The sequence below is a fragment of the Lynx rufus genome, unplaced genomic scaffold, assembly GCF_022079265.1.
Source record: "Lynx rufus isolate CCGP_SWC_20201006 ecotype Redwood Valley unplaced genomic scaffold, mLynRuf1.p SCAF_8, whole genome shotgun sequence".
In the NCBI taxonomy this organism is placed as follows: domain Eukaryota; kingdom Metazoa; phylum Chordata; class Mammalia; order Carnivora; family Felidae; genus Lynx; species Lynx rufus.
The window spans coordinates 63,718,445-63,731,318 of NW_025814896.1; the positions used below are offsets into that span (position 1 = coordinate 63,718,445).

At 37.6% G+C, this 12,874-nt stretch overlaps 1 protein-coding gene across 1 annotated transcript in view; it reads left to right on the forward strand.

Moving 5' to 3' along the window:
* The window catches only part of PLEKHH2 (pleckstrin homology, MyTH4 and FERM domain containing H2), a 105,607-nt gene that overhangs the window by 24,049 nt on the left and 68,684 nt on the right, over nt 1-12,874 (forward strand). Inside the window, exons 3-5 of the mRNA XM_047069402.1 lie at nt 7,548-7,697; nt 9,086-9,169; nt 9,978-10,059. Coding sequence (XP_046925358.1) covers nt 7,548-7,697; nt 9,086-9,169; nt 9,978-10,059 — 316 coding nt within the window. The remainder of the gene's footprint in view (nt 1-7,547; nt 7,698-9,085; nt 9,170-9,977; nt 10,060-12,874) is intronic.

Sequence of the window (12,874 nt, forward strand, 5' to 3'; positions counted from 1 at the left end):
TCTATTGTAGGCTCTGTATGTTTATGTACCTGTTTAGCCCGACACCCTACAGCACGCATTTGGCAGTTTGTCTACTTCTCTCTCTTGTCTTCCTCTTTACCTCCGTTTCTGACTTTGGCCTTTCTCGGTGACATCTCTCTTTATCTGTATATCCATGCTTGTCTCTCTGTCTGTTCTTCCCTATCTTTCCCTTCCCTTTCTTTCCTTTAACACCTCATAGTATAGGAAAAATAGAAGGAAACCGAGGATGGTTTTGTCTTGCCTTTTCTTAAATTAAAATTCTTAATTCATATGTGCAGCATAATTGTTTAGCTCTGAAAATTTAGGTATTTTTATTTGTGATTTTTGGGGTTTTCTTCTATGATTCACTAGATCTTAAGAGCAAAAAAAAAAAAAAAAAAAAAAGCATCCCCATTCCCAATTTAAGGGAAGCAAACCATGGCTGTTTGTAACCATTAGGGCCCAATCACTGATCTTCATAAACTAACAGGAAGAATTTCTTATTTGAAGTTGTCCTTTGAGGATATCACGTATAAAGTTATTTAATTCTGTGTGCTACATTTTACAGCAAAAAGACACTGTGATTGGCTAAATGGCCTTAAATCAAACCTCTCCTCCCATAAAGAGTGAGAATTGCAAATCTCCCAAAATTTCTATGTAATTTAGCAAAATCTGTAGGTATCTGTATACTTATATTACACTATATATTATTGTATATTATACATATTATACATTGTATGTTATACATTATATAAATTACATATTATACATTCTGTACATCACACATTATACATCATATTACATACATAATGATTCTAAAAGTTTATAGGAAATACAAACAGACAGCAAATAAATCTCATGCACTGATTATATTACCTTTCTTTCTCAAGACTAAGTAAATGTTATTAATGTAGAGTAACTGAATCCTTTGCTATCTTTAACAGTTTCCATAGGACTGTGCCCTATCTGCTGTTTATGTTGCTTAAATTCAGCTTGTCCTTTGTCATTTAGTGAGATCCTAAGACTTAAACTGTATTTATGTTAACCGAAAAGGAACATTTCACTGCTAAAAGCAGTAGTCAGCTAAACCAGCTCAACTCTGCACCTTAGTGGTGTTCATTTTCCCTCTTGTTTTTAATGACTGGCATTACTTTACTTATGCAACCCTTAAATAAGTTGGCTATAGAAAAGAAATCATACATTTTTCCAAGAGAAATCTTGGCAATCTTTATTCTTAATACTGTAGCACCTTTTCATTGTAGTTGTTTAAAGTTTTGAAAGCAGAATGTGTAAATCTCATTGTACTTGTATTTCTGGGAGATGGATAAACAGCAAATTGCACATGTGGGAGATACTGATACAGAGGATTCATTCCCAAGTATACGATTAGGTGTATATTCCAATCTATTACACCAGTTTATGCTAACCAGTAAGGGACACATAATTTCCCCCATAGAAATTTGTGTTGTCATTCTGTCCTTCTGGTCTCAGTTCCTTGCCTGTGTTTGATGCAGACCTGGTAGGACCTGGATTTTAAAGTTCCCTCTTGGGGCTCCTGGGTGGCTCATTCAGTTAAGCATCTGACTTTAACTCAGGTCACGATCTCATGGTTTGTGAGTTCGAGTCCTACATCAGGCTGTCAGCTCAGAGCACACTTTGGATCCTCCGGCTCCTTCTCTCTATGCCCCTCCGCTGCTCATACGTATGCACGCGTGCGCTCTCTCGCTCTCTCTCTCAAAAATAAAAACATTTTTTTAAAGTTCCCTCTGACCATTCTAATATGTGGGCTAATATGTTTTTCTGTGAAGTTGGTTCTTAATAAATGATTACTACTCATTCACGCTAATCTATGGGACCTTATAATGATTTGCTTCATTACGTGGAAACATACTTTATCCAGTGCTATTCCTTTTCACCTTCCGTGAGAATGGTTCTGGCCTCACTGCATAAGTTCTAGAGCACTATCCCCAAAATAATTGTGTTTAAAATGTGATTGGGGGACACCTGGGTGACCCAATCGGCTGAATGTCCGACTTTAGTTCATGATCTCATGGTTCGCTGCTGTCAGCTTGTCTGCGCAGAGCCTGCTTCGGATCCTCTGTCCCCCTCTCTCTGCCCCTCTCCCACTTGTGCTCCCCCCTCCAAAAAGATATGATTAGAATAATTGTTTAATTTGCAGTAAATTTTGAATAACTGGTAAACAGTCTGGGATTCAAAATGCCCTTATAATTCCTTTCTTCATTCCATGTTGGAACGATCAGGTATTTTTGTCATGCCATTGCAACATATATATAGAAAGAGAAACTTTCAACCTCCACTCAAAAATACAGTCACATCTTAATTATCTGTAGTGCGGTAGGGAGGGATGAGGTTAGAACAGGGAAGAAGAAAAGAGTAGCGTAGGTAATTACAACAGGAACAATATTTGCAGCTCCTGCTTTCTTCAGGGTGGGCGGGAAAATGAAAAACAGCATTAGGAGTCGTGTCAGTGTACCCAATACTACCCTCAAGGTTTGACGATTCACCAGAAGGACTCACAGAACCCAGAAAAGTCGTTATACTCATGGTTATGATTTATTACAGTGAAAGGATATAGAGTAAAATCAGCAAAGGAAAAATACACGTAGAGCAGAGTCCAGGAGAAACCAGGTATGAGTTTCCAGTTGTCCTCTCCCAGTGGAGTTACACAGGGGTGCACTTGATTCCCGTCAATGATATGTGACAACGTACAAAGCATTGCCAACCAGGGAAGCTCACCTGAGCCTTGGTATCCAGAATTTTTATTGCCCTGGCGGTGGGGATGGGGTGGTGGTGGTGGTGTCAGTCTTGTAGACATGGAACGCATGCAAGACTGACCTTAGCTACTCAGAATCCATCCCTGCACAGGTCAAACTGATACAATGTAGCCCAGGACCCTGGGTGAGTGGGGGGAAAAAAAAAAGGTATTCACCTTAAATCACATTGTTGACATAAAATATCTGGTGTGGTCCAATATCTCAGGTATGTAGAGTCTTATCAGGCAGGATATTACCAGGTCTCAGAGGTTATTTTTTCCAGGAGCTAATCAAGGACCAGTTCTTTTTTGGGAATGTGCAAGGTTTGAGTACCCCAAGTCTGCTGAGTTAACCCTTTACTGCAAAATAGCTCAGGGACCTCAGAAGAAATAAAGGCTTTGGGATAATGGCTGAGGAATGTGCTGAGATGTGTGGATGCAACCAGAGGCTCTCCTGGAAGAAAAGGAGAAAGGTAGCCTAAAGTGCAAAGCATTCTTCACCAGAGGATATCCACGTATAAGTAATTACAAGAGTTTCTTTAGCGAACAATTTGAATTTGCAGATGTTTGTTATTGGCCAGTCTCTGAGTAGTTAAAATTCTTACATGGTTCAGGTTAAATGAATGGAAAAAGAACTGGGCTATTTTCTGTGTACTTGTAGTGAGTTATTTTTAAAGGCTGCTTGGTTTTTCTGTAGGCCTCTTATCTTTTCGGAAGACCTATTATTCATACTAATTACCAAGGAAGGTTAGTAAATCCTGAAGAACTTGATCCTAACAAGACCACTTGGCAAGTCGGTTGCCTGTAACTACTTTGTGATCCTTCTCCCTAAGAGGTTTTGTCATTTTTGTCAGTATTTTTCTTGCTTAGAGAAGTTTTGTTTATCTAAAAGTAATGGTTGAATTAAACAGTTGCACATGGCAAAGATTCATCTAAGGAGCTCTAACTGTAGCGTTCATTCATAAAGTGAGAACTCTTTTCAAACTGGACATATTTTTCAGGGGATAAGAGCACTCCCAAATTATAGTTTTCTAGGACTGTAGACCTTTCCTAAGCAATAATAGGACAATTTTATTTTTATTTATTAATTTTTTTCAATGTTTGTTTATTTTTAAGAGACAGAGAGAGACAGAGCATGAGTTGGGAGGGGCAGAGAGAGAGGGAGACAGAATCCAAAGCAGGCTCCAGGCTCTGAACTGTCAGCACAGAGCCCAGTGTGGGGCTTGAACTCAGGAACTGCGAGATCTTGACCTGAGCTGAAGTCGGACACCTAACCAACTGAGCCACACAGTCACGTCTTATTTTTATTCTTTTAAGTTTATTTTTATTTATTTTGAGAGAGACTGAGACAGAGCGAGTGGGGGAGGGTCAGAGAGAGAAGAAACAGAGAATCCCAAGCACGTTCCCTGCTGCCAGCACAGAGCCCAATGTGGGGCTTGAACTCACGAAACTGCAAGATCATGACCTGAGCCAAAACCAAGAGCCAGTTGTTCAACCGACTGAGCCACCCAGGCACCCCAATATTAGGGCAATTTTATGTGGCAGTCCAATGTTTGTAGGGTAGCTTGCTCCAACTTAATAAAAGGAGACTATAGGTATAGATCTGGTGATAGTTGTTTATATTCTTGTTCAGAATCTTCAACTTTTCTTGAGGTTTGTAGGAGCAGAACAATTTCTTCCCTTCTAGTTTCTTTGCCTTGTCTAATAATTAAATTGACATAAGACAGATTAACAGGAGTAAAACAAGTTTAAATTCATACATATGGGAGCTTCCTAAAAATATGAGACTCCAAAGAAGTGACCAAAGCAGGCAACTTTTATACCTTTTAGACAGGAAGGCAATCCATTTATGAAGAATTGACAAGACAAGGGGGTTTGGGCTTAGAGTAGTAAATTAGTGAAGAAGTAACAAGGTTTGTTTATACAGCCTTCTCAGGCCTTAAATTCCCTATCTCTGGTGATAAGGATGCCTTGTAACCTCCTGGTAGAGGAGGGGGACATTTCCTGCTTTCAGGGGGACAAAGGAGCATCAGAGTGTTTTTATACCAGCTGTTTCTCGGGTAACTTTTTTTTTTTTTAATTTTTTTTTTCAACGTTTATTTATTTTTGGGACAGAGAGAGACAGAGCATGAACGGGGGAGGGGCAGAGAGAGAGGGAGACAGAGAATCAGAAACAGGCTCCAGGCTCTGAACCATCAGCCCAGAGCCTGACGCGGGGCTCGAACTCCCGGACTGCGAGGTCGTGACCTGGCTGAAGTCGGACGCTTAACCGACTACGCCACCCAGGCGCCCCTCGGGTAACTTTAATTCAAAATAATCCAGATGCCAAAGTAGCACATTTTGGCGAGCCAATTCTGCTCCCTGTCAGGTTTATCATCTATTCCTCTGTCCCTGAACTACCATTTGAACTTGGTCCCTGCTCTTCTCTGCTTCGACAGCTGTCGAGCTCCCTGTGTGGAACTGGCTGTGCCATCTTAAGAATGTTTCTTCGTATTTACTATCCAGCCCATGTCCTCCTCTGGCTTTTTCATGATAACATCTCTGATGTAGACCTTTGTCCTTGACCTTTTGGTCTGCTCTTCCTGCAGAAAGCCTGCTATGTTACGTTAAAAATATAAATCTTGAGGTAACTTAAAATTATCACTTGGATAGTAGAATACAGGTTTTGTCTCCTATTTTGTGTTTTTATTTTTTTAATGTTTATTTCTTTATTTTGAGAGAAAGAGGGAGCATGCAAGCAGGGGAAGGGCAGAGAGAAAGAATCCCAAGCTGACTCCGCGCTGTCTGTGCAGAGCCCGACTTGGGGCTCAACTCAATGACTGTGAGATCATGACCTGGGCCAAAATCAACAGTCGGATGCTTAACTGACTGAGCTACCCAGGTGCCCCTCTTTTATTTTTTAAATCTACTTTTATTTTTATAGTTTTCAGATATCTGGGTGGTATTTAAGTAGGACACATTTGGCATTACAGTTGAATTTACAATTCTGCAGTGAACCCACAGATGAAACCTTGTATTCATGGTTAAAAACAAAACAAAACTAATCTTAACACCCTCCTTCTAGAAGCCCTCATCAGTCAAGTATTTTTGAACGTTAAGTGGATTCATCATGATCTTTCAGATGTGTTTTTAATAGTTTAAGATTTTTTCATCTAAATTATCATTGTTAATTTCTCAAATGCTTTTGCATATTTTTCTTCTTTGCCTCCTGCAATCTAAACAAAAATTACTTTCTTACCTATTCTTAGCACATGGAATAAAAGTCTTAATCTACAGTGCTCAGTACTTTATTTTCTTTCTTACTATCATTAATATCTCACACATTCCTTCTAAGATTTCATATGCCCAGATGTGTTTTGCAACAGATCCAAGCAGAAATCAGTGCCTCTTAGATATTAAAATTAAGGCTTAACTCAACCCTGGGTCACACACCAGTCTCTTTGTCTTGCTGTATTTTTTCCCATTGCCTTTATCGCCTTGTATAACGTACTGTATGATTTTTACATTTTATTGTATTTTTGATCTGTCTTATCCACTAGAATGTAATTTCTATGCAGAGATTTTATTCACTGATATCTTCCCAGGGCCCGGCACTTGGCTGCTATCCACTGAATGTTTGTTAAATGAATGAATCAATAAACCCTCACTGAATGCACTCTCCTACCTGTATCTTGATTCTCGTAGTTTTTTAAATTTTTTGTGATTCCATCATTTGAAGCTTTCAAGTTCTTTTATTTTCCTTTTCCTTTCCATCATGTATGTGTTTCTTTTTCACCTAAGTTCAGTTTGTTTTCCCCAAATGTGCTATTATACAAGGTCATCCAATCTGATCGTCTCTCACTACTCACCTTCTTTATATTCCTGCTTCACTTAAAATTTGAAAAATTGAAGGCTGCAAACTTTCTGATTCTATACTCACATGAAATGCCTTGAATATTATCATTGTGTCTAGTAAACATGTACATTACTTTAGACGATAGCAATATTCTGAGACTCTCTTATGTGCCCTTGTGTACCTCAAAGGTAACACCACTTGGTAAAATGGTCTTCAGACTTTATAATTATTAAATACGTTAAATCGTGCTGTTCAATATTTTGTTTTATGATGATACCTTTTAGGAATCTATTTAATGTTAACATAAAAATTTCATGCATAATACCCTACGACCCAACAATTGCACTACTAGGCATTTATCTACGGGATATAGGTGTGCTGTTTCGAAGGACACATGCACCCCAATGTTTATAGCAGCACTATCAACAATAGCCAAAGTATGGAAAGAGCCCAAATGTCCATCGATGGATGAATGGATAAAGAAGATGTGGTATATATATACAATGGAGTATTACTCGGCAATCAAAAAGAATGAAATCTTGCCATTTGCAACTACATGGATGGAACTAGAGGGTATTATGCTAAGTGACATGGGTCAGTCAGAGAAAGACAAAAATCATATGACTTCACTCATCTGAGGACTTTAAGACACAGAACAGATGAACATAAGGGAAGGGAAGCAAAAATAATATAAAAACAGGGAGGGGGACAAAACAGAAGAGACTCATAAATATGGAGAACAAACTCCGTATGGAGTGGAGGGGCTGGGGGGGAGGGATGGGCTAAATGGGTAGGGGCACTAAGGAACCTACTCCTGAAATCATTGTTTCGCTATATGCTAATTTGGATGTAAATTTTTAAAAATAAAAAATAAAATTATAAAAACATATATCTAAAAAATTAAATGCACAAAATTAATTTTCTATCCTCTAAATTTAGGTACAAGTTATGGAAGAGAAATTAAAAGCAGCTAATATTCAAACCAGTGAATCAGAGACAAGGTTGTATAAAAAGTGTCAAGATCTGGAGACCCTAATACAGGAAAAAGATGACATTATTCAAAACTTGGAATTGCAACTTGAGGAACAGGTTGGGAAGAATTTGATCATTACAGTCTAAATACATGCATTTTAAATGCATTCTTACAGAGGTTAAAGAGAGAGAGCCCATACTTCTGAATTTGGGTCAGAAATCTCATTTATTTGGTCAACTCATGGAGTCTAATCACATTTGTTGGTGAAAGGTACAAGTAAAATGGCATTCTCTTTAAGTCTGGGTGATTCCAAGGCCATATCTAACACTTTTTGGATGTGACTGTGCTCCTTAACATTCAAACTTTAGACTTTTAACTTGAAAACACTTGGTTAGCAGCAGGCATTTCTGTCTGTGAAATGTTTGAAATAGATGTTTGCCTTAACATTTTTAGGGTGTTGGAAATATTTATGGAACATTGTATTTTAAATGTATGTTTGATGCTAATCCTTCTGTTTAAAAATGTGCATACTGTTTTAAACCACTTTATTGGGATTAAGTATAGTTTCTAGTTTATTTTAAAATTTTATTAAGAAAAAAAATTGCATTGACATAATTTGTTTAGGGGCACCTGGGTGGCTCAGTTGGTTAAGCGCCCGACTCTTGATTTTGGCTCAGGTCATGATCCCAGGGTCATGGGATCAAGCCCCATGACAGCCTCCTCAGTGAGCATGGAGCCTGCTTAAGATTCTCTCTCTCCCCCTGCTTCTCCTCACCCCCTCTAAAAGATAAAAAATAAAGGGTTATTTGCTTAAATCATCATTTAGCATCATTTAAATATGACCACTATGAAATTATTAAGTACTTTAAATTGTTTTTTATCTTAACCATTTATTTTCATTTCTCTGGGGGATCAGTACTTGTTCAGCTCAGTGGTTTTTAACTTTCACCACGTCCCACCTCCCACCCACTGTGATTTATATGACAGTCATATTCTTGTAATTTTATGACCATAACCAGCTTTTAAGGTTGGTAGATGTGAGCTAGAGTTTTTTTCTTTCATTTTTTTTCTGGGTCTTTTAAAACGGTATTAAAAAAAACAAATAAAAACTTGCATTTGAGGGGAAAACAAACCATGCTCCAGGGGAGATTCTTATTTTCCTCTCCCTAGCCTGGTTGACTGCTATCCCACTGTTATAAACCCTAGACCATTTACAGAAATCGTTTACTTTATTGATAAATTCAGTGGATGGATTTCAATATATGATCTTTCAGAGAAAGCAGTTGTTCAAACTAATAATATTTGCATATGCCTTTGTGTTTGTTATTATATCTGCTGGACAATTGTTTTATTTTTTACTCTATTTGAAGTATTTTACTGTATATTGAAGGTCAATGTGTTAACTTGGTAACAGGTTTTAAGTGAATTTGTCTATCATATTTATGATGTAAAATTTCCAGATCACTGAGCCTATGTTTGAACTAAACTGCTAATGTTATTTCAGAAACAAATAAGGATACAAGAAGCTAAAATAATAGAAGAGAAAGCAGCTAAGATCAAAGAATGGGTAACACTTAAATTAAATGAGGTATTTATTGCTATATCTTGCCTTTTCTTTACCTTTTACTTCTTTTGAATAGATAAGTCATCAGAATATCTGATCATTCTGAATGAAACAAAATTCTGATCAGTTGGTGGTGCTGCTGTCTTTTGGTAAACATGAGACAGGTAGCTTTTATTTTTATGTCCAATGTATTTCTAAAATTAAAAATATTGATAGGCTCGTAGTAAACAGCTTAAGTAGCCCCATTCTAACTAGTTGATTTTAGTTCTAATTAGTTAATTTTAAATAGTTATAGAACATATGTGTGTATATCATAAAATTAATGTGTTCAGTATCATCTTGAGAAGAACACATTAGTTTATATGGCACATTAAATGCTGAAATAATTTGGTTTAAAATAATTTTACAGTGGGAAAGGCATGGGGGTGAAAATATTTGAAACTCTCAGCTTTAGGGGCACCTGGGTGGCTCAGTCAGTTGAGCATCTGTCTCTTGATTTTGGCTCAGGTCATGATCTCAGGGTCGTGGGATTGAGCCCCTTGTTGGACTGCTGATCACGGAGTCTGCTTGAGATTTTCTGCCCCTGTCTCCTGCTTGCGCTCTCTAAAAAAAAAAAAAAAAAAAAAAAGTCACAGTTCTGGAAAAAATAAATATAAAGCCATGATGATCTAGGTTGATAACTATGCTGATAAATTCATCTGATATTTTCTCATCATTTCTTTCGTATTTTGCTTACATGTAACTAGGTAGTAACATTTTAAAAATTCATAATTTGTTAGTACATTTTAGAAATGTTATTCCTGTATAAAAGAATACAATTATGTCCTTTCAGCTGGAAGTAGAGAATCAGAATCTTCGTTTGATCAACCAAAATCAAACTGAAGAGATAAGAACAATACAGTCAAAACTACAAGGTATGAGTATTTTGACTAAGATAGCTTAGTTTGGGTTTATTAGGCTATATGGAATTTTACTGTTGAGCACTTAAAATAGGACTAGCACAACCAAATAATTGAATTTTACGTTTTATTTAATTTGAGTGGATTTTAATTTAAATAGCCAACATAGGGGCGCCTGGGTGGCGCAGTCGGTTAAGCGTCCGACTTCAGCCAGGTCACGATCTCGCGGTCTGTGAGTTCGAGCCCCGCGTCAGGCTCTGGGCTGATGGCTCAGAGCCTGGAGCCTGTTTCCGATTCTGTGTCTCCTTCTCTCTCTGCCCCTCCCCTGTTCATGCTCTGTCTCTCTCTGTCCCAAAAATAAATAAACGTTGAAAAAAAAAATTAAAAAAAAAAATAAATAGCCAACATGTCCATATCAGCACAGCTAGCCAATTGGAGATAACCCAACAGGGGTAATATTAATTTGAATGTTTAATTTCAGGTGTGTTTGCTTAAAAAACATCAGTTATTTTATTTTCTGTTTTCACTTGCATTGCAGTGATATTCAATAGTGATTGAAATTCTTATAGCCCTGAATATTTTGAGCAACATTTTATAATAAGAATAATAAACTCTTTGCATTTTTTAATGCTTTGGGTTACTTTCTTCCTTTTCAACTCAAAAGCCTAAAGATGGGTGGTAGAGTTAGAGATAGAGATTTACTTAGTATGCTATTTTGGTGATCACCACTCAAGTGCACATTGAGCTGAAGACAAGATGAATCCACAGGGTTATTAGACCCTGGGCTAGTCTAGTGGTTTTCAAACTTATTTAGTAACAGAACCCTTTTCAAAACAGTATTTTTTTATCAAGATATAAAACAGTGAAAGCAGTGTTAGGTGATGGGTCCATAGTTTTGCAGACTCGCTTTACTCATGCCTCACCTTTTTTTTTTTTTTAATTTTTAATTTATTTTTTTAATTTACATTCAAGTTAGTTAGCATATAGTGCAATAATGATTTCAGGAGTAGATTCTTAAATGCCCCTTACCCATTTAGCCCTTCCCCCTCCCACAACCCCTCCAGTAACCCTCTGTTTGTTCTCCATATTTAAGACTCTCTTATATATTCGTCCCCATCCCTGTTTTTATATTATTTTTGCTTCCCTTCCCTTATGTTCATCTGTTTTGTATCCTAAAGTCCTCATATGAGTGAAGTCATATAATATTTGTCTTTCTCTGACTAATTTCGCTTAGCATAACACCTTCTAGTTCCACCACGTAGTTGCAAATGGCAAGATTTCAATCTTTTTGATTGCTGAGTAATACTTCATTGTGTATATATACCACATCTTCTTTATCCATTCATCCATCAGTGGACATTTGGGCTCTTTCCATACTTTGGCTATTGTTGACAGCGCTGCTATAAACATTGGGGTGCATGTGCCCCTTCAAAACAGCACACCTGTTTCCCTTGGATAAATACCTAGTAGTGCAATTGCTGGGTCATACGGTAGTTCTATTTTTAATTTTTTGAGGAAGCTCCATCCTGTTTTCCAGAGTGGCTGCACCAGTTTACATTCCCACCAGCAGTGCAAAAGAGATCTTCTTTCTCCGCATCCTCACCAACATCTGTTGTTGCCTGAGTTGTTAATGTTAGGCATTCTGACAGGTATGAGATGGCATCTCATTGTGGTTTTGGTTTGTATTTCCCTGATGATGAGTGATGTTGAGCATTTTATCATGTGTTGATTGGCCATCTGGATGTCATCTTTGGAGAGGTGTCTATTCATGTCTTTTGCCCATTTCTTCACTGGATTATTTGTTTTTTTGGGTGTGGAGTTTGAGAAGTTCTTTATAGATTTGGGATACTAACCCTTTATCTGGTATGTCGTTTGCAAATATCTTCTCCCATTCTGTCAGTTGCCTTTTAGTTCTGCTGGTTGTTTCCTTCACTGTGCAGAAGCTTTTATTTTGATGAGGTCCCAGTAGTTTATTTTTGCTTTTGTTTCCCTTACCTCTGGAGACGGAGACGTGTGGAGTAAGAAGTTTCTGAGGCCAAGATCAAAGAGGTTTTTGCCTGCTTTCTCCTCGAGGATTTTGATGGCTTCCTGTCTTACATTTAGGTCTTTCATCCATTTTGAGTTTATTTTTGTGTATGGTTTAAGAAAGTGGTCTAGGTTCATTTTTCTGCATGTCGCTGTCCAGTTTTCCCAGCAGCACTTGCTGAGACTGTCTTTTTTTCCATTGGATACTCTTTCCTGCTTTGTCAAAGATTAGTTGGCCATTTGTTTGTGGATCCATTTCTGGGTTCTCTATTTTGTTCCATTGATTTGACTGTCTGTTTTTGTGCCAGTACCATACTGTCTTGATGATTACAGCTTTCTGATACAGCTTGAAGTCCGTACTCATGCCTCTTCTTTCACCCACTATGACATTTCCACAAAGCCCTGGGATTTCACAGAATTCATTGGAAAAATACTGGCATTGTAGAGGTGCATGGGCTTTGAAGTCAACTTTAACACCCTACAATTTCATAACTGTGTTACATTTCTGGATTTTTTTTTTTTTTACATCAGTAAAATGGTAATGGTAATAGTGCCTTCCTGGTTCCACGAGAGGTTGTCGATTTTAAGACCTATGAAATTGTTTTGTCTAATGCATGTTAATACTTATGGCTCTCATTTTGTAAGGGAAAAAGCTCCTGTTTTCCTTTTCCCTCAATGCATCTGACACCAGATATGTGCAAGTTTTTCCCACACAAAGCAATTCTCTGGTTCCCAGAAGACACAAACTGGGTGTCCTACAAATTTAACTCAATTCTGATATTATCTACTTAAAATTAGCATCAGA